Here is a 21,654-nt window from a genome sequence, read left to right on the forward strand (position 1 = left end):
GAATCAGTTTACAAGAGCCTTTTGTGTCAGCAAGAATGTTTCAATTATTCTGATTCTGATACAGATTTGTTGTATTTTCAATTTTTTATTCATTTATTTATATTTTATTTTTGCATTTGTTGCAAATTGCAAGTTTTGTTTTGGTGGAATTGCAATGTTTTTGGAGCTTGTGGTTTGCAGTTTGTTGGTGTTATTGTTGGGCTTTGTGCGGTCGGTTGTGGTTGGCGCGGATTCTGCAGATTTGTAGCGCTTAATGGAAATTTTCAATTCACTTTGACACTTTATGACAAACTTTGGTTTTGGCCACAGCACAGGCCACATTAAAAGCAACTACGACTCGCCGCCGACTCGTTCCACAAAATCGATTCTCAGCTTTATGGTCCCGGCTTTAATGCCACGCCTGTCAGACGCACTTGTCGTCGCTCCCTTCCCCTTTTCCCTCCTGTCACTGTCTGACCCTCTCGCTCTTTGAATATATGCCCATCCCTTTTGCACGCCAGGATCCAGAAGGCTGGAGGAAAGAGCCTTCGACGCCAATTTCCAAAAATGCTGTCAGCAATTTTTGGCTTCGACTATTTTTTTTTTGTATGCCTTTCCTCCGGTTGGCGCTGCTTTTTGTTTTGTTCGCCCGTCGTCAGCTGCCAGTAGCACTTAAAGCCAACAGGAGCCACAGGACATCAGCAAGGCAAAGGACTCACGAGATACCTCTTGTCTGGATCTAAAAGGGCATTTTTTTCAAATAGTTTCTATTACTTTCAGAAGACTAAGCTTTAGACAAGGCGTTAGGTTGTGTTTAAAAGATGGTCACACCAGAACAAAGACGATCTTGCTATAAAAAAGGAAGCCACACTAATGGGAATAAAGAAATAAAAGATTGTTTTTTTACGTTTTTGTTTAAATAATTTTTATTATATAAAATAAATAATAAATAAATTAAAAAAATCATCAAAAAGTGGTAATAATCTTGCCCTAATTAAAAACCAATATACCCCAACTGCCAGAAAGTTTGAAAAATAGCAGCGTCAGTGACTGACTGGCAAAGGTGTTAAGCTCGATATGCCAAAAGGACTTTGGCCTACAGCAGCCTGGAGCTCATGGAGCCAGGAGCTGCAGAGAAATTCCTATTTCTGAGTCCTGGTTACCGTCAAAACCAGCCCAGGCCCAGGCCCAGGCCCACCAGAGAACCGAAGGCAGCCCAACCCAATGCTCTGCTGGCCTCATCATTTTGCGAATAAAGTCACGTTTTGCTTATTTAACATTTCGTTGATTTCGCGCCACAACCGCCGCACCGCCGCACCAGCCTCACTCACTCGCTATGTAGCCCAGGACCTCTTGGTCCTTAAAGCCATATGGCAGCCCATTGCTTTGCATTTATTCATTTAGTTGGCCCAGTCGGACCATTGGAGCCATTCGAGCCATTCATTATGCATTCATTTCGGCTTTGTTCGAATCGCTAAGCCTCCAAAAAACATAAACAGGCATCGCTCGATGTTGAGCCATGGCGATAACTTATCGATTATTCGCATTAATGCTTTTGATATTCCCCACCCCTCCCCTAGTAATAGGGGGGAGGGTACTAGGGTGTACTGTCAAAAATAACAATAACAATAATGAGCTTTTAGGTTGTCAGCCCTTGCTTTGAATTTCAATTGTTTTATGGTCTTTAAAAGGAGAGTGCCACCAGAAGCATCTCATCCAGCAACAACAACAAAGCTTAGATTTGAAATTTGTAAATGCGAAATAATATTTAAAAAAAGGATTAAAAAAATATAGAAGAAAATAAGGGCTAGTCGACCTTGGTTCGTTAGCATATTAGAGAGATTGCTCGTCCGATTAAAATTAAAATTAAATAAAATAAATAAGAAAATAAGAGCAATAAGATTTCAGGATGTCAGCTTCGGCTTTGAATTCCAGTTTTATTAGCCTTTTAATGAAGAATGCAGCAGTACCTCGTCCAGCAACAACAAATAAGGTTAAAAATGAAATATTTAATTAAAAAAATTATATAAATAAAAAAATAAGGAAATAAGAGATGGTCAATTAAAAATATTATTTAAATGAGGAGTGAAGCAGGAGTAGCTCGTCCAGCAACAACAAATAAGGTTAAATGTAAAAATATTAAAATGAAAAATAAAATATAAAAAATATAAGAAAATAAGAGCACAGTCAGTTCAATTTTAAATATGATTTAATATGAAAGGACAGATCGACTTTGGTTCGCTAGCATATTAAAGCGGTTGCTTTTCAGTTTAAAAATTTAAAAATAAAATTAGAAAAAATAGCTTAAAATAATAATCTTTAAATTCCAGTTTTATTAGAGTTCAAATAAGGCCCCAACACTACCTCCTCCAGCAACAACAAAGGAGGGAAGATGGCAATTTAATAATATTTAAAAAGAGAATATAAAAATTATTTTAAAAATATAAGAAAATAAGAACTCACTGTTAGTTTGGTAGCTTGTAAGGAAATTGCTTTAGATTAAAATAATTTAAATATAAAAATAAAAAAATAAGAGCCCACACCACCTCCTCCAGCAACAACAAAAAAGATGGCAAGTAGGTTTAAAATAAAAATAAATATAAGAAAAAAAAATGACTAGACTTATTGCGCGGAACTAAAAAATAAATTTAAAATAAAAAATCAGCAAATCAGGAAAAGAAATTCAATAGAAGACGATTAAAAAATAAATTAAAATATATAATAAGAAGAAACCAAGCCACCTCCTCCAGCAATAACAAAGGAGAAGGATGGAAAATTAATAAAATAAAAAGTAATTTAAACTATGAACCGGGCAAATAAATAAAATCTTAAATTTATGACTAGAATCGGATGAATTAAAAATAAATGAAAACTGTAGACTATGAACCGGACAGTTCGTTGAACGAACAAATAATGACTTTGGGAGCCGAGATGGCTCGTCTTTTAAGCAAAAAGCTTAGAGTGACCAGACCCACTCGATTTTCGATCTCTAGCTTGTTTGCATATGGCTTTTGGGCTTTTGAAGAGGGTCCTACTAATTATGGTGCTTTATTGGCTGAAGCTAAGAGTTTGTGGAGCTGTTCACACTTAAATTTAATTGTTTATGTCACGAGCTTTATGTCATTCTTTCATAAAAAATTATACTTAAATTAAAAAATTGTGGATTTTTCGTCATAATGGACTTACAGACTGAAGATGGTAGCATCTTTTTCCAAGAAGGGTCAAGGAGAGGCCCAGTGATTAGCTTGAAAGTTAAGAATCTTAAATATCATCGCATTTATTTATTAATTTTCTGTTCCCAGTTTTGTGAAAATTGTCATTCTGCTAATTTGTTCTAAAAGGCCAACTCGGCCCATGACAAAGCCAACAAACTGGGGAATTACCAGAATATGTGACTCAAAAAAAAGGGAAGTACACTACTGTGCCTTCTCAAAGGGAAGACAAAATATTTGCTAAAATTTGTAGGCATTGAAAGGCTGGAAGGATTCGACAGGACACGACGAGGGAAGTAGAACGAAGTAGGTGCGACGAAGGACAAAGGACAAAGGACGAAAGCTTAGAAGCCATGAAGCAGATGAAGATGAATGGACGTTAAGCAAGGCGTTGAGGAATTAGACAGGCCCAGAGACAGGCCAACAGACCGGGGCCAAGAGACCAGGAGGGCCCAGAGACTCTCACAGCCAAAATGACAAAAGATGATGACAACGAGCCCGGCCATCAGGATGATTATGAAGGGGATAATGAATCTGACAATGAGACGGTCGGTTTATATAACTAAAAAATAGTAGAGGCACTTGAAGAAAAAAGGAAATAGGGTTCTTCAATAGAAAGGTGAGCCAGGAAGGTCCTGAAAACAAAGGGATTTTTGACAAGAATAAGGAAAAGGCTGCAGGAAGGACTAGCACTTGAAACTAAATGTTTAAGGATAATTAATACCCGGTACTTGTAGGGATAAGGGACATCTTTATAAATTATATAATAATTCTAAAGCTATTAGCCACTTATCTTGCCTAATAATATTTTATTTTCGACAATCTAATTAATTATTTTTTTTTACTATTTTTAACACTCTATCCCTTTGCTAGTTTCGCTCAGTGTAGCTCTTCTGACATGCAAATGAGGCAATTAAAATTGAAATTAAATCACACGCAAATTGATTGTTTTTGACAAACTTTCTCACTCTCATTTTGTGTATTTTTGTTTATTAATTTTATGATATTTTTTTTTTAATCAAAAATTGTCAAAATTAAGTTTTAAATTTTGACTGATGACTGAATGTGAAGAGGAGGGAGGAGGAAGTGGACTGGGGAGGCTGTGGTGATGCGTCTGTTGTTGATGCTAATGTTTTGTGCCGCACACTGTGCCACGCCCCCTGACTCTTGCCTCTAAAACCGCCTACCGCCTCCTGCCACCCCCCCCCCCCCCCCCCCCCCCTCCTGTGTGGATCATTCTCTCTCATGGCGTTTGACATAAAAAGCATAATTGATTACACACACACAACCGCAGGCCGCGAAACTCTCCTGCCCCTGCCCCTGCCCCTGCTCCATGCCCCATGCCCCATGCCCCAAAACCCCGCCCACCATCTTTGCTGCCCACTTTCCTGCGTCTGTGTTAGAGGCAGCTTATGACGTTATTCAATTATGGCTTACTTAATGCGGAAAATTTGCTTTCATTTTGAACCGAAAAAATTGCATTTGCCTGCGGGCCAAATGCCATTAGAGGCAGGGTCATAAGCGTAGACGGGAGCACCACGGGGCAGGGGGCGGGGGACGGGGAATGAGCCTCAATGTGAGCCAAGTTTAAATGGCAAGGAGCGGCTGGAGCGGGGAGCAGGGAGCAGGGTGGACTGGGGCAGGACCACGACCACCACCCCCGTTAATGCGTTCGAAATGCCAGCCAAAGGCAGGACTCGCGACGAGTGGACTCAGGGACACGTTTCAGTGGCATAGTCGAGAATGTGAGTCGCAGTGCAAGGACACGGAAGGATATGTGCCGCACAAATTAACCCAATTTCCATACAACTTCTTACTACTTAGTTTTAAATTATTTAACAACATTTTTTAACAGTTTTCTGATAGTTTAGTTTCTGATAGAACGTTTATATTTTGGTGATTTTTTATCTGATTTTAAAGAGGGAAACACTGAATGATTCTTGGTTCAATTTCCCATCATTCTGCATCAAAATCCGGGAGGGAAATATTTTTCCATTTTTTTTTCAAAAATTCCTAGGCGGCCCCCTTTGAAAACAGCGGGAATGACACTTTGAGCGCCTCGAAGGCCATATCTCTGGCAATTCTCATCCGATTCTCAAGCTGAATACCTTAAACGATCCGTAGATCTATGGTCTATAAATCCGCATCGAAATCTCAAGTAAAAATATCCTCTCTAATTTGTTGTCCTTTTTTCTCCCAAGGTCCCCTTGACAGAGCGAGGAACTCCTAGGTCCTATGGCGCATGGCCCATGAAAGAAGCTATATATCGGCGACACTCTGAATGAAAGCTATATCTTTGGCAATTCCCGATCTATCCTGAACCGGAATACCTCTATAGATCCCTGTATCAATCCTCACCCTATCTAATTGAAGAGAAAACCGAAGGCCAGCCTGAGATTCGTACGTTCTTATTATTACTTTCGAATTTGCACTCCTGGAGATTAAAGACACCTTGGGCTACACTCGATTTGGAGGCCGAAAGGTTTTGTGTAAAGTTTTGTCCACTTGTGTACGGCTTGTTCAGTGTAGTATCCGCTTCCTTCCCATAGGAGCTGCAGAAGCCGGCAGCGAAGGACCAGTCTCCTAGTGCCCAGTCGCCAGTTCCCAGTCCAGGCCAGTCCAGTCCTCAGTCCCAGTCTGAGGAGGAATCGCATGTGGGGGACATGTCGCGGGCCTGGGCGCGGACGATCTTGTTGTACTCCTGGGGGCGCCGCTTGAGCAGGTTGTAGGCCCTCCTCATGACGGGCTCCTGCATGTTGGGCATGTAGAGCAGCTCCTGGATGCACGTCAGCAAGGACTTGAGGGTGATGCCGGGGCGCCAGTCCTCGGCCAGGACCGAGTGGCACACGATTCCCGACGGATAGACGTTCGGATGCAGGACGGTGGGCACGAACTTGCACACCGGCGGCCTCTGGGGGTAGTCCTTGCTGAAGGTCACCTCCATCCAGTAGACGCCGCCCTCCCAGGGGGTGCCCTTCTCGCCGGGCACCCCGCAGTCCCACACCATGTAATTGAGGGTGCCGTCCTTGTTCCTCTGCGGCTGGGCCTCGTATCCCTTGAGACGGCTCCGCTGCCACTGCTGCCGCTCCCTCCTCAACCGAGCTATGGCGTCCTCAACCATATTTAGCAAAAACAATTTTTTATATCTTTACTAGCTTTTTTCCAAAAGTGAAAAACTAGTGTACAAACACACTGTCCCAATTTATACAAATTTTGCTTCTATTTTTGTTCAGCTTTCTTGTTTTTGGCTCACTTTCAATTTTTATTTTGTGTTCACAGATCGAAGTTCCGAATGAGACTGACTTGGAGTTGGGGGAGACGAGGGCCCATGACTTTGACAGGTGTTTTTTAATATTTCAAGGACTACTTGGTGGATTTCTGATAGAAATTAAGGCCTACTCTTCCAGTTCAGGCCATAAGAATGTGGTTCTGAAGTCGAATACCTTGGAAGCCCCCTTGGAACTGCTCGCATATCTCTTCCAATTAAAATAAAATCAAAAATGCTTTGTATTCCATTCCTCTGTTGTGTGTTCAGTTTGCTCTTTATGGCCAGTGCCCGGCCAGTTTTAATTGAAATTGCACTGAAAACAAAAACTGAACCAGAATGCCCAGAAGGCATTCGCCGCATCTCCCATTCGAATGCGACTGGGGATATGTTGCCCAGATCGAGTCAAAGTTCATGCATAGTTTAGTTGCCATAGAGTCGAAGAATGCCACACATACCAGTACCCAGGGGGGGTGGGAGGTAGATGGGTGGGTGTGGTGGTCCTGGGCCGGACCGGAAGCTGGGAGCCAGGAACAGGAAGTGACCCGCACACACCGCCAAAGTGTGGGATAATGTGTCTGCCCGCAGAGGCAGTGTGTGTTGCCTTTTTTGGCCGACTTTTTGGGGGAATGGTGCTTAGTAAAATGTTTTAATTATAATAAAATTTCGTAGAACAATTTGTTGTTGCAAGGTTGTGGGCGGTGGGTGGTGGGCAGGGGCAGGAACAGGGGCGTGGCAGCAAAGGAGGCCCAAATCCGGCAACATTAATGTAAAACAAGAAACTTTTTGCTGTCGGCAGTGCCAGTGTGTGTGTGTGTGGGTTGTGGTTTCAATTTTATATAAAATATAATTGAACAAAATATAGTACTTTGTTCTATATATTTTATTTAAATTATTAAATGAGAAAATTATACAAAAAAAAGGTTAGGTTTGAAGCTAGAAATCATTGGCATAAAAGATTATTAAATTTAAAGAGTTTCTGAAATAAATGTTTAAGATATACAGTCTTGATATTAATAGTTATTATTTATTAATTATTTAATACTTGAATATATTAATTCTAAATAATTTATCTCAAAATACTTAAGAATTCTACAATCTTCTTCAACTTCATGTTTTATTTAAAGAAAAATTAATAATACTTAGTTAAGGTATAAAATAATGAAGAATAAAAAAGTATAAAATAAACAATACTTAGTAAAAATACTAATTAATAATTGTATCTGTTAACCTTAAAGCCTTAAGCTAAGAATCTAAATAGATAAGGCGCTGTTGCATATTGTACGGCTAGAATAGAGAGGGTAGGGCTGAAAAACTATATCCAGTATATACTATAAAAAAACTATATCCAAGTGTAGAAGATTAAGAAAAAGCTATACTTTTCATAATACTTTAAATTAAATAACTCTTCTACCCTTAAATAAAATCTCTTATTTATTATTTTACTTATAATTTCCTCTTCCTTTTAAGTAATTAAATATCAAACAAAAACAAGTCTCTCTTTTCATGAAATGAACTTTTTTGTTTCGCAATTTGTTGTGAAATTATATCCTTTTGTAGTCCTTGTTTATTTGTGTAAGCAGAGGGCGTGGCAGTTGGACCAGGCCCATGTCAAACAAGACAACACACATATAGAGAGGGGGGAGGGAGCAGCGAAAAGACAGACACACACACACACTATACACACACACTTTACACACACACAGTTGACAATACGAGTGGCAATTATTTAACTTGATTTATTTGCTTCAGTCAACATGTGAAGAGTTGTGGGTGGTAGGGCGGAGTGGGCGTGGCCCTCAGATGTGGCATAATGAAGAGGGGATGGGAGGCCGCGAGGTCCGAGAGGGCCGAGAGGGGAAATTTAATTAGAGCATCCTCCACTGGCCACTTCACCTGGAACCAAAACCAGCCGGCGAACTGGCCGAACATCAACAGAAATATCAACACAAACGGAAAACTCAACTTTAATGACAAAACAAACCATTCAGGGCAGCTCTCCAGGGTCCACGGGCAGCATGACAGTCATAAACATCAAGTCAAGAGGGTCCTGGGAGAGGGTCCTGGAAGGGGGACCTAGAAGGAGCGTCTAGTAGAGGGACTAGAGGCTACAGACCTTAGTAGAGAAGTTGGTAGTACCTTGGGGAGTAAATTATGAACAAAAAGTATAACTATCTCTTCTTTTTTAGATAGTTTTTTTATTAAATAATTATTTAATATTTATTTATATTTATTTAATTATTATTTCTTATTATTATGATCCTTAATATATCCTTGTTGCCATTGTTGTTCATCTCGAAACTCACCTGATTTGCATTTAAACTTTCTTAATCCCTGAAACTGTTACACAGTCTGGCCTGGCAGGATATCCTCAAGGATCCTGCTGTTGCAGGACAACAACAAGACCATCACTATGACAACCATTTTGGTCAAGTGTCTCATTTTGTGTTTGAAGCAAACAAGCTTCAGGGAGAACAACAAAAACAACAACAACAACAAAATATAAATATAAACAGAAAAAACAAAAAAAAAAAGGACACAAGGCAGCAGTTTCGTCTTTTCAGCTTCCGTCAATATATACATTTTTTGAAAAAAAAAATAAAAAAAATAAAAAAAAGGGAAAATAAATGCAGTAAAAAACATAGAACTTGAGCTGCAAAAATGTGCAAGCCGCACCTGAAAGACTAAAGGGGACTAAAGGGGGCCAAGGGGGCTACCAGTGGCAGCGATAACAAGTTCCACGCGAACGGATCCTGTCCAAGCGGAAACGAGCCAAACTGCGCCTCATCATAACAAGCCTCTAGAAAGAAAAAAAAAATAGATGGAAAAAATAGCGAAGGAATTGCATTGCAATTCGCATTAAAAAGGAAAATATTGTAAGCAGGCAGAGCAGGGTTAAAGAAAAAGGGGTTAAGAGGGGCAGGCCATGGGGCAAGGGGCAAGGGACAGAAGGCAAGGGGCAGGAGGCCACCTACTCAAGTGGATATCAAATGGCCCTGGCATTAAGCCATTAATGTCAGTCTCGAGTTCTTCAAAGCCGGTTAAAGCCACGAGACTGCAATTTGCGAAGCTGAAAGAGATGCCAATTATTAATTGGAATCAAAAGGACGAGAGAGGTATTAGATGAAGGGCTTAATAAAAGGATAGCTGAAGGATAACAGTTGTCCAAATGGATAATTAGGTTTTAATAGAAAGTGGTATTAGATGGAAAAGGATGTTAGTTAGATAATAAAAGGGAAGTAGATGTTATTAATAATAATTAAATGTGAATATATATTGGATAATTATGATTTTTAGCTTAAGAAAGGGCTATTATATAAAATAGTTTATTATTTTAATTATATTTATGGCTTATTAAATAAATGATTTGATAGATGAATAGAATTAAAAGCTTTTGTGCTAATTAGTTATAATTTTAGAGACAAATATAGCCTACTTTTCCAGCTATTTTTATTCTCAAATAAATGATTTCTTTTAAAAAAGATACAAATAATTACAAACTAGCTCCAGCAAATATTCTTTTTAGTATTCTATTAAATTAAATGATATGGTTTAAAACTAATTTCCCAATATTCCTCCTAATTTAATTATATTTTTTAAGAATCAAAATAAGAGCTTTCCTTAATATCCTTTATACTCCTAATAATAACTAAAGATCCTTTCAAAGCCTCTCCCATTCTCCAAGCAACTCTTAGGCATAAACCAGTATTTTAAAATCCTTTTAAACCCCCCTGAAAAAGAATTTATTATAATTTTCGCATAAAAATTATATTTTTGGTTCCATTTCCGCAACTCGAACCCCTTTTATTTCTTTTCTCGAGACTTCTTTCAACACATATTATACGTATGTGTGAGTGGCAGGATAAGGAGGCGAGGCAAGGCATGGCAGGCAGTTGAATGTTGAATGTGTCGCCATGAACTCGTATAATTCATGGCGGCTTAGTCGAACCGCATCGAATGGGGCAATAACCCGTCACATAGACACTTGGGATAATCTCGTACAAGATAATCAATTCTCTGGCTCGTAATTTGTCACTCGAGCCCCTGTTTTCTTCTGGCAGCGCTTTAAACAGCTTATAAATACAAAAGAAATGAAACATGGCCGCAAAATGTGTGTCTCAGTCTCAGTCGCAGTCGCAGTCTCTGTCTGGGGGCATACAGTGCGTATGAGCAATAAATCGTAAGCTAGAAACGAGAAAGAGATGACATTCTGCCAAGGGGGTTAAGGGGGGTTAAAGGGTGCTTCTGGAAAATGCCAAAAGAAAAATCCAAAATAAGTAGGCACAAAGACAAAGGCACAAGCAAAAAAAAAAAAAAAAAAGAACTAGAGGGGGGAGGTCTGTGTGAGAAAAGCGAAGGAAAAGCCGTGGAAAATGGGAAACGGTCGAGGTAAAAACACAAATCACAGACGGCAGCTGTGACAGAAATCAACTGCCAAGGCGAAGGCAAATGGCAAAATGGTTTGCACTTTAAAAAAATAGGGGTTACTCTTTAAAAATAGAGGTTATTAAATACGTTTTTTTTTCAACTTGTTTCAAACCGTTTTTAAGCAATTATTTTGTCAGGAACTTGGTTTCTTAATTTTTATTTACTATTTTTGTTAACTAACATTATATATTTTGTGCAGAATCAAATATTAATTCACTAAACTTAATAGTTTACATTAGTTAGGAGGTAGTTTCCTTATTAAGAGCCTTATGACTGTCTCACTTTTTAACACTTTTCAACACTTTTTAAAAACCACTATCGATATTTATCGATAATTAAACCGAAATTATACCAAAAAATCATATTTAGAAACTGTTATTTTCCAAATTCTTAAACTATTTTGATATTATTTGATCTATTTATTATATTTTAAACTTAAAATAGAATTAACTTATATATTTTCTCATTTTTTAAATTAAAATCCATATTATTTTCCAATTATTTAAAATTTATAGTTAAAAAAAACATTAAAAAATAGTAGAAAAAGATAGTTAAAAATTGTAACAGTTAAAATTGTGTAGCCCCCTGCTGGTGGCGGGGGGGGAAGGACTGCAAGGCACTGAGATAGAAATGCAAAAGCAGCGACAAGGACACCAAGGACACAAGGGCTAAGGCATCAGAGGGACACAAAAAAATAAGTAAGCAATAAGTAGACAATGAGTTAAAAGCGAAAATCTAGCAATCCTAGACCGAATACATATATATATATATATGTATTTCTAGGTGGGTGTATATATCCAAATACATGTATGTGTGTGTGTTTGTGATATATATGGTAAGAGCGCGCAAAAAAGTAGGCAACATTAAAGATGCCAACGCAAGGACAAAGCTCAGCTGGCGGGCGTTTTTAGCAAGGGTTTTAGGGCTGAGGTCTGAGGGGGGAGGGGGGGCTTTTCGGTTTGGTTTAAGGAAAGTGGCCATAAAAAAAAGAGAGGTCCTAGCATTATGGGTGTGTGGGTGTGTGTGGGTGGGTGGTGGTGTGCGGCTAAGGGCGATTGAAATTGCAGAAATGCCACTGAAAAGTATACTTTTATAATTGAGGAAATATTTATTAAAAAATAGTAAAAGTAAAAAAAATAATAGTTAATGGTGTTTAAAAATTAGTCAAATATTTGAAATATATATTTTATTTAAGAAATTTATAAAGTAAAGTAATTAAACTTAAAAAAATAATATAATTTAACTGGAATATAGCTAATTTCAGTTTGTTTTACTTTAAAAAGCAAGTTTTATATAGTTTTTTAATTCTAAAAACTTCTAATTATATTCAATTAAATTTTTAATATTTTTATATATATTTTATTTAAGTTTTCCTTAAATATATTTAATATTTAAAGCAAAAATGCAACCATTCTGGCATCACAGTGATGGCAATTCATAGATATGCTTGGCAATTGATCAACTGCAGTGACTGTTTATGGCTTCCCAGCATACCGTTATGGATATATCCATGTACCGTTATATATGCAATCGTATATATCCTTATATGGTAGAGAGGGGGTGAGAAGGGGCGGGGGGGGGATCTGGGGGCCAATAATGCTGCTCAATTTGAAATGTTGATGCCCGATGATTATGTTGATGACGCAGCAACATTTGGAGCATCAGAGTCATCAGTTGCTAGAAGAGAGAAAGAGATGGGGGGGGCGGATAGAGAGAGATAGAGATAGCTGGAGGCACTTGAGAGAAAGTGGTTAAGGGGGGGGAAGCTCCCAACTAGAAATGCAAGGCACATTGTTAACCCCACTGCATTGAAAATGCTAATCGCACTCATTACACGAAATATGCATGTAATAATGGCAAAATCAGCAACAAACCCTGCCACCACCCACAGCGACAGAGACAGAGACAGAGACAGAGACAGAGCATCATGTAGAAAGAGATGGATAATGGGGCGGAAGATAGAGACAACAGCTTGGCTCTGCATGCGAATGAGTGGCGGGAACTTCTCAGTTTCTCAGTTTCTCGCTAAAATATCATAATAATGACGATGTTAACGCTGATGGGAATGAAATTGTTGTTTTTAGCCAAAAAATATATACATAAATCATGGCCAAGAAGTCGGAATAATATTGTGCTTCCTCGAGGGCATCAAATAATCCTAAATAATTGTTATTCAAATAGGGGTTTTAAGGGGGTTTTTCATGCCATTAATATTATTTATTCTAGACTAGTATTTATTTTTAAACTTAAAGTAATAGTTTTCATTTTGATTAATTTTAAATATAAATTATCCTAATGTCATGTCCTTTTTGTGCATTTTATTTCTTAAACTATATCCTGCAGAGCTCCCCTTAAATAATTTATTTTTTTTTGGCATTAAGGTTTAGTGGCTCTGGCCAGATTCCAGATTCCATACCAGATCGGGCCTATAACTTAGTCAGACTGAATAATATAGTTATTACGCCCTTTAGCCCGATTAGGGGTTAAGGGTCAGGGGTCAGGGGCTTAAGCTTTCTCCCTCCCACTTTATATATTTTTTTTATTATTATATAGTTTTTTTTTTTCTTTTTTTTTTTTGTGCAGACTTGACATGCCGCGAGCGCCGCCTAATGAGGGCCCATAATGAGCGACAAATGTGGTGCAAGAGGGGGGCTGGGGCTGCGGGGCATAAGTGGGTGGTGGCAGCTGGAATTTTTGGGGGGCCACCGGAGGGCGAGGAGCTGCGAAGGCCGTGGCAGTGGCAACTATCCTGAATCGCAACGATGACGGAGCAAATTGGTTGGACAGACAAACGGAAGTTGGGGATTGTTTTTTTTTTTTGGTGGTTTATTATTATTATTTAAATATTTAAATCAGTTAATAGGCTAATGGGGTCTAATAGGGCGTTAAAAATTAAAATTAAGAAATAAATAAGGGGATCTTGGAGCTTATGGCTTAAGATTTTTGATTTTTTAGGGGTTTTTGTAAGAAATTGTCTTTTAAATAGAAAGAATTGAAGAAACAATAATTTAAAGTTAAAAAATAAACAATAAAGTGCTATATTTTTAATTTTTAGTAACCAGAATTTATAATAATTTATAAAGAATTAAATAATTTCTAAAGAAAGCCTTAATTGGAAAAGAGTTTTCAAGAAATAGCTTCTATTTCTCTTCTCTTCTAGCCACTATTTTTCTTATAAAATCTTATAAAATATTAAAAAAAATCCTTAACCCTTAATCTATATGCTTATCCTTAATGCTTAAATTGTTGTTGTCCTGCCCCGTCCCATTGTTATCCTTTTTTGTGATTTCTTTTTTTTTTCGGGAAGCATTTTCACATTCTGCAATGCATTTAATATGAAAAGACAACAACAGGCGGAGACAGGCAGGACCTGAGCAGGACGAAAGGATGCAGGACATGCAGTGTGCTTGGGGGGCGGGGAGTGGCAGGAGGGGAAGGACTTGCCTTGCTCTGTCAAACCATCAAGGCGCTGGCAAGGACAATGGGGAAAAGTCTTAAACGCTGTCAACGTTGGCTTTTTCAAGCTTCAAGGAGCACAGGACGACAGAGCCGCAGAGGGAGATGGATAGACTGAGTAAGAGAGAGAGAGGGAATGATGCCCCTGGCACATTTTTTGGTAGGCAAGTCCTCTCCCCCTCTCCCTCCCTCGCTTGGGTCCGCAAGTGTGCGGCTGTTTAAATTGACACTTTTGGCATCTTTTGTTGCATCAAGAACGTGTCGTCCTCGAGCCAGCCATCCAGCCACGTCCTGCCACGTCCTGCCACGTCCTGCCATGTCCTGCCACCTGACGCTGCTGCAGGCCAGCAGGATTAACTCTCGGGAAGTGTTTTTAATAATTTTTAAATATTAATTAGGTGGCAAAAATTAATTTACAAAATTTTGAACATTTTTATTTATTTTTAAATAGTTTTAAAATAATATTCAATGGCTTAAATAGCTTAGAAACAAAAATAATCATTAAAAACTCATCAAAATATATTTAAATAAAAACAAATAAAAAAAAAATTGTTTTAAATCAATGTTTTATGGCTTAAATATATATTTATTATATATATGGCAAAATACCTACTTTCAGAATCAAAATAATTAAAGAAATAAGCTTATTTCTTTAAAAACTCTTTAAATTCTAATCTTTAATCAAAAATAAAAACTAATCTCTTAAATCTTAATATAAATCTTTTAAAATTACAAAGTCTAGAGCCCTCTTAAGACTGAAAACACTTGACTTTAGTGGATTTGAGAAAGTGACATTTTCTGGTACTTTGCAGATATGTCACGGGGGTATTACGAGGGTTAAATATTTGACAGCCAGCAGAGAGGGGGGGAGGGAGGAGTAGAGCAAGAGTGGCAAGGACAGGTGGGTGGTAAGGTCACACACACTCACACACACACACTCGCACACACACACTTATGACATTTTCTTAAATTACTTCCGAAAACCTTTTCACGCCCTCGCTGAATTGCTCATTCATGCCATGCCCCCCACCGCCCCCTAGCAGGCCCCTCGCAAAAGTTGGCAACAGCATCATCACGCCCACTCACCCTCCCGGCCCCTCCCCCCCGCACCTTGTGCATTACCGCCCCACTCGGGCCAACCACCCACCTCCCCCAAGTGGCGACTTAAAGTCTCCCTAATTGAATTGCGCAATAATGTGACAACTTTGGGGGGCAAACTTGCTGTTTTTAATTCGCATAAAGGGTTTTTCCATTAAATTCTATTAAAAAATTATAAAATTTCTTACCCAAAATATAACTACTAAGCTAGAGATTTAAGTAATCAAGTTAGAAGAGCGTCCTTGGCCTTGAAAGTCAGGTTCAAAGGTGGTAGGGGGTAGTGTTTCAAGGGTAGCTTATTGATTTTTAACAGTTTGCAGGGAAAAGGGTTAAGGGATTACATAAACTGAGGCCCACAAGAGGGTTAAGTAACAACTTATTAATTCAAATAACTATAATAATTACAAATTAAAAAATACCATTCCCACTTTTGAAATAATTAAGACAAAACAAGAGCAATTAAAAGCCATTCAAGAGCATCTTAAAATTTGAACTTTCGGCAATCAGTCAGCAGACACACACAACTCACAAGGACGCAAGGACAAGGACAAGGACGAGAAATAACTTTCAAGATTATCCCATTCAGTGAAAAGGGAATAAAAAGGACACTCGTCAAGTTGAGAAACTGACTGAAAGGGAGGGGTTGTAGGTGGGGAGAGTTATTAATTAAATTAACAGACCCAAAGGACTATCTTTTTATTCGGAGGAGGACTGAAAAGTTGTCGTCCTTTGGACATATACCTTCTCAGATCTTCTCAGAGGCTAAATGAATTACGCAAAATTAGCAATTAAAATTCACAAAATGTTCTGCGGCCCAAAAAAGCAAAAAAAAAGTGAAATATAATATATGTATATTTCAAAACAATCCAATTTTTGGGTCAACGGCGAGAGTGGAAAATTATAATTAAAAGCAATTTGCATAAACAGAAGAATAGGGAAAGTTGTGTCCTGTTGTGTCCTGCTGCGAGTGAGGGGGAGGGGGATTTATTTGGGATTTGTTTCTTAGAAATGAAAAGTTTATTGTTCTTTGAAGAGGAAACAGGACTAAGGATAAGGATAAGCAAGGGAAGAATATATAATAAAATAAATCTTAAAGGAAACTAGAAGTTAGAAGAATATGTAGAGCCTTGAAAATACTTTTTCTTAAAACTGTATACTATTCTTTGGCTAAAAAATACATAAAATATAATATTTATTTATTATAGCTATAATAATTAATAATAACAAATACTAAAAACTGTATTTTTTTCCACCTTTTCTTTTAGATTTGTCTCTCAGTCTTTAACAAGCTTTGAAAAAGAAAATCCACAAACAGATGGCGGGGAAAAAGGAAAATTGAAACAATGTAAAGGCAAGAGAACAAGAAAAGGACAACAAGGATACCAGCAGGATCAAAACAAATGCACAACAAAGGAAATCTTGCCAAAGGAGAAGCCAAGCCAAGGCCACCAAAAAAATAAAAATATAAATTGCAAGAATTTTAATCGAAAACTGCCAGCAAAAAAAAAATATATATATAATATATTTATTTACAAATAAATATATTAAAGTATTTCTATATATATACCTAAAGAGATAACACCTACATGCATACATATATGTCTGATATATAGAATCAATTAAAAAATACAAAATATAATTGACAATTGGAGTCGAGAAGGGAGATCCAGAAGCAATGAGGGCTTATCCAATAATAAAAAATGTAAATAAATGCTGCCAGTTCGAGGACATCAACAACAACAACAACAGAAGCCATCATCAGCAACAACAACAACAATATTACAACAACTAATAAGAAAACAAAACAACTGAAATGCATATAACGCACAACAGCAACAACAACAGAAACAACAACATCAATAAATTAAATAAGAAATTTCAATTAAAATTTCAATTTGAAATTTCCTCAACAGTTGCTGCGCCTGCGTGGAAGAATCAGGAAATTATTTAAAAAAACCAGAAGCTGCCAGGAAACTAAACACAAAAAAAGAGGAGAAAATTATTTAACCATTAAAAAAAAGTAATAAATAATTAATAATACAAAAAAAGTAATAAATTAATAAATAGAATCCAGCACCACCGCAGCAAAGGCGAAAAAAAGCGTGCAGAGGGAAATGAGATGAAGTGGTTTCAAGTGACCATAGATATGATTCTTGTGCTTTCATTTATATCAAGTAAGTGCCTCGTATTTATTAGCCTCGACCCAATCTTTTATCCAACCTCTAGCCCCTCCCCTCTCGATTCGAGTGCCATTCAAACAAAGACCGTCGACGACGGCAAGGACTCTTGCAACATAACACACAACACACAAAACAATCGCATGACATTCGCCCCGACATCCTCTCAACACTCAAAACATTCTCCAAGTTCCGCCAGGCTTTTCCCTTAGACCCTTTAAGCGCCGCCCCTGGCCCATCCCCCTAATCCCCCCCCCCCCCCCCCTATCCATTTTGGGGCTGCGTATCCGTGTGTCCATTGAAGCGCTCAAGTGCTTTGAGTTAGTTATGGGGGCGGCACCGGGCGGACAAGGCTGGCCGGCACTTGAAAAAAATATATATTTAAATATAGGGATATAAATAATAAATAAATAATAGTCTCAGTCTAAAAAATAAATGAAAGTTTTACAGTATCTATATAAATTACTAAATTCACTTAGTATTTATACCTTCTTCTGTATATGTACATGTGTTTGGTATTATTTGAGTATTAAAAATGTCAATATTTTAGTGGTATTATACCAAAATACTATGTTTAAAAATACTTCTAAAAAAATACTACCTTTTCAAGGTATTTGTAGGATTTAATTCTAGGGGTTTCCCCATTGTCCCTTTAAATCTGTAATCCATTAAATTTAATCTTTAAAAAATAATGAATATTTTAATAAGCAAGCACTCTTAACTATGATAAGTATGCACCGAAGTGCCTATCATAAAAGCCAACTGTGCGTATGAGTGATGTTGTGCAAAATATTAATCATACGACACGTGTGACAAGCAAGACCAGCAAGAAACCTCAACAGAAATTAATAAGTTCTTAAGAGACTTTAATCTAATAAATACAAATATTACTTATGAAGATTTCTTTTTTTTTTAATTAATATTTTTTTTTAAATTAAAATTAGTTTCTCATACAAAAAGTATTTAATTTCTTCCCACAACAACCACACTTTTTCTCCCTCTGCACTTATGCATTTATTCAAGAATCGGGGCAGTGGAAAATACTATATGTACATTGTATATATGAGACTGGAGGGACTTTTCTTTTCCGTGGGGGGGGAGGAGAGGAGTGAGTGTGGAAGGGGGGGACTAGCTGTTATTGTCTGGGCCAGGCTTTATTGCCGCAGCTTAATTTGGATTTCGGCAATTGCCACAGAAAGAGGCAGGCAGCAGGCAGACAGACAGACAGACAGACAGGCAGTCAACACAGAAATAAGAAATGAAACGAAAATAAAATAAAAATCACTTGAAAGAAACGATTGGGAATTGGGATTAATTCACGAAAAGAAGCGTTCAAGATCGGTAGTCGAATGGGGCAAGTACCCTGGAGGCTAAAGGATATAAAGAAGGAATAATATTATTAGAGGCTTTAAAGCTTAATCTAAGAATCCCTTTTAATATTAAATAGTTTCATTTATTTTTTAATATTTAAATAGAAACAAAAGGCCAAACCTTCCACGCTTTCTTACAAAATGAAGTTAACTTGAAATGGAAAGTGGCAATTGGGGATGAGTTGGCATTGGATATGGCTTGCTGGCTAATGCAACCAGAAAATGCCAGCAGAAAAAAGGACGAAGAAAAAGGACGAAGGACAATGGTCGTTCTCTCATCTATCTCCACATTGAACTCGGATTCGGATTCGGATTCGGTTCGGCTTTGGTTTTCAGTTTTTCAGTTTCAGTTTCAGTTTCTGTTTCTGTTCTAGTGGCGTCCTCAAAATGAGGCCGCCGTAGCAGCCTCTGTATCTGTGTATTTGTATCTGTGAGACCCCTCTCTTTAAGAGTGTGTGTGGCTGCATAGTTGAAACTGGCACAAGGCAGCCACGCCCACAATCAAAGCAGCATCGCCAGCAGCACCGCCACCACCATCGGCCCTAAACGCATTGATTGCGATCTGAGCCAAGACCCTTTCTCCCAACTTTCTCCAACCTCCCTACCATTTTTTCCTTTTTTTTTTTGTTTTTTTTTTTTTTTTTTTTGTCCTGGCCAACGCCTTTTGTGCGTTTTCTCTGTCTCTGTGTGTGTGTGTGATTTTTTTTCGATTTGATTTTCCATTTTTTATGCGCATCGCGTCGCGACGCGTCATCAAGGCCAGCCAGAATTTAATGGTTCTCGATTTTCGGGAGGGGGGAGGGGGCTCCCATCTGTGCACACACACACACCCATCCAATGGATTCACTTTCACTGCCTTGCCTGGTCGGAGACCGATCGAAATCGTATATATATATATCTATATATCTCACTCTTCGCATAGCAATTTACGTGCAATTTTTCAAGCACTGCCCGTCCGGGCTCTTGACACAAACACGTGAAGCGCTATTTCGTAAAATCAAATTATTTAAAAGCACTTCTCACTCAGCCCTCAAGATTGAAAATATTTTCGAATAATATAAAGCTTGACAAGTGCTTCAGATTTTTCTTTTCGAATTTTTTAAATAATATTCAACAAAACTTAAGTGCTGCGGGATTTTTTCGTTTTTAAATGGAAATAAATAGTGGAATTGAGGGAAAGAATGGAATGTAGTTCAATTATATTTTATTTTATTAAGGTATTTCATTAAGAGGTGTTTTTTTATTTTATTCAAGTGGAGCGAAAATACTTTAAAATACTTGAAATACTAGTATTCGTACTTAAAATTTCTACAAATTGTAGAAAATAACAACTTATTTATATTTTATTTGAGCTTTCAATGTTTGCTTTCAGTTATTATTAATAATTAAATGAAATTAAAGGTCAAATATATCATGAAATTAAATTAAAAAATGATTTATATAAACAATTTCTTAATTATATATTTAAACTAAACTCTAAATAACTAACTGAGAGTAAAAAGAATCGTCAAAAAATATAATAATTAAATTTTGACTGGAAAAACAAATATTATTTACAAAATATTTAATAAATATATTTAAAGCCAAACTAATACATATTTTAAGTAATTTCTTGGTGAAAAATAATGGAGAAATTTAAGGTTTACTTATAAAAATTACCTGAAATCACCTGGAACTCAAATTACAAATAAGATAAGATAACAAGAGGGATAGAAACACCAATATCCACAGCTTAAATTGTTTACCTTACAGAAAAATTCAAAAAAAAAAGCATAAAGCAAATATTGTTTCAAGAATTTAGAAGTTCAGGACTAATTTGAAAAATTTAGCATATCGGAAAATGGAAAGCCACTTAACGAAAGCCAAACATCCTTGACTCACATGCGAATAATAAAAATAAAAATAAAAACAAACAGAGAGTGGGGAAATAAATAAAATAATAGATGGACTAGAGGCGGAGAAAGTAAACATAAATCTTGAAATTTGTTTTGGGGAGAGCTGCTTTCCTTTCTTCCATTTCGTTTCGTTTCGTTTCGTATCGTTTGGTTCATTCTTCTTAAACAAGCATTGAATTTCTTTCGATTTAAAAAGCCATAAATTGCGCTCGAGAAGCTTCCTGGTGGATGTCTGCCGACTGGCCTTAGGGCTGTCCAGAGAAAAAAATATATAAAAAAAAACATACAAAAATAATACTAAAAAAAAAAAAATAAAATAAAAATACCATAGATCCTACGAAAATCGAAGAGCAGCGCCCAAAAGCGGGCAACACAATTTTTCATGTCATCATTTTTCCCACAAAAGGGTGGCAGGGGTGGGGGGGTGGAGGAGCGGCAGCAAACATAAATATAAATGGCAGTAAAGCACGCCAGAATGAGATAGAGAGAGGCAGAAAGAGAGAGAGAGGGAGAGATACATATGCAGTGGCATCAATGGCTTCTGCAAATGGCTGCTAATGCAGCTGCATCAGCCGAAGAAGACGAGGGCGAAGAAGAAGCTGCAACTGCCACGCTCCAGTTTCCGCTTTGTGGCCATTAAACGAGCCACACGCACACCGAGACAACACGCACACACTAATACACAAACACATAGACACACACACTCATGTGTCTAGCATAGATAAACATACAGAGAGAGAAAAAATATGATTCAAAATATACATTTTAGAGGAA

At 37.5% G+C, this 21,654-nt stretch overlaps 2 protein-coding genes across 5 annotated transcripts in view; one reads left to right on the forward strand and one right to left on the reverse strand.

Moving 5' to 3' along the window:
• The window catches only part of LOC6505104 (acetylcholine receptor subunit alpha-like), a 178,216-nt gene that overhangs the window by 71,799 nt on the left and 84,763 nt on the right, over positions 1-21,654 (forward strand). For all 4 annotated transcript variants that reach the window (XM_044717432.1, XM_044717433.1, XM_032451986.2 and 1 more), the window contains one exon: positions 16,704-17,612. In XM_044717432.1, coding sequence (XP_044573367.1) covers positions 17,558-17,612 — 55 coding nt within the window. In that variant the 5' untranslated portion in view covers positions 16,704-17,557. The remainder of the gene's footprint in view (positions 1-16,703; positions 17,613-21,654) is intronic.
• LOC6505154 (SUMO-conjugating enzyme UBC9-A) lies at positions 5,584-6,503 on the reverse strand. The gene has a single exon (XM_001965416.4). It carries the CDS (start codon positions 6,310-6,312, stop codon positions 5,818-5,820), a length of 495 nt encoding a protein of 164 aa, XP_001965452.1. The 5' UTR covers positions 6,313-6,503; the 3' UTR covers positions 5,584-5,817.

The sequence above is a fragment of the Drosophila ananassae genome, chromosome XR, assembly GCF_017639315.1.
Source record: "Drosophila ananassae strain 14024-0371.13 chromosome XR, ASM1763931v2, whole genome shotgun sequence".
Classification (NCBI taxonomy): domain Eukaryota; kingdom Metazoa; phylum Arthropoda; class Insecta; order Diptera; family Drosophilidae; genus Drosophila; species Drosophila ananassae.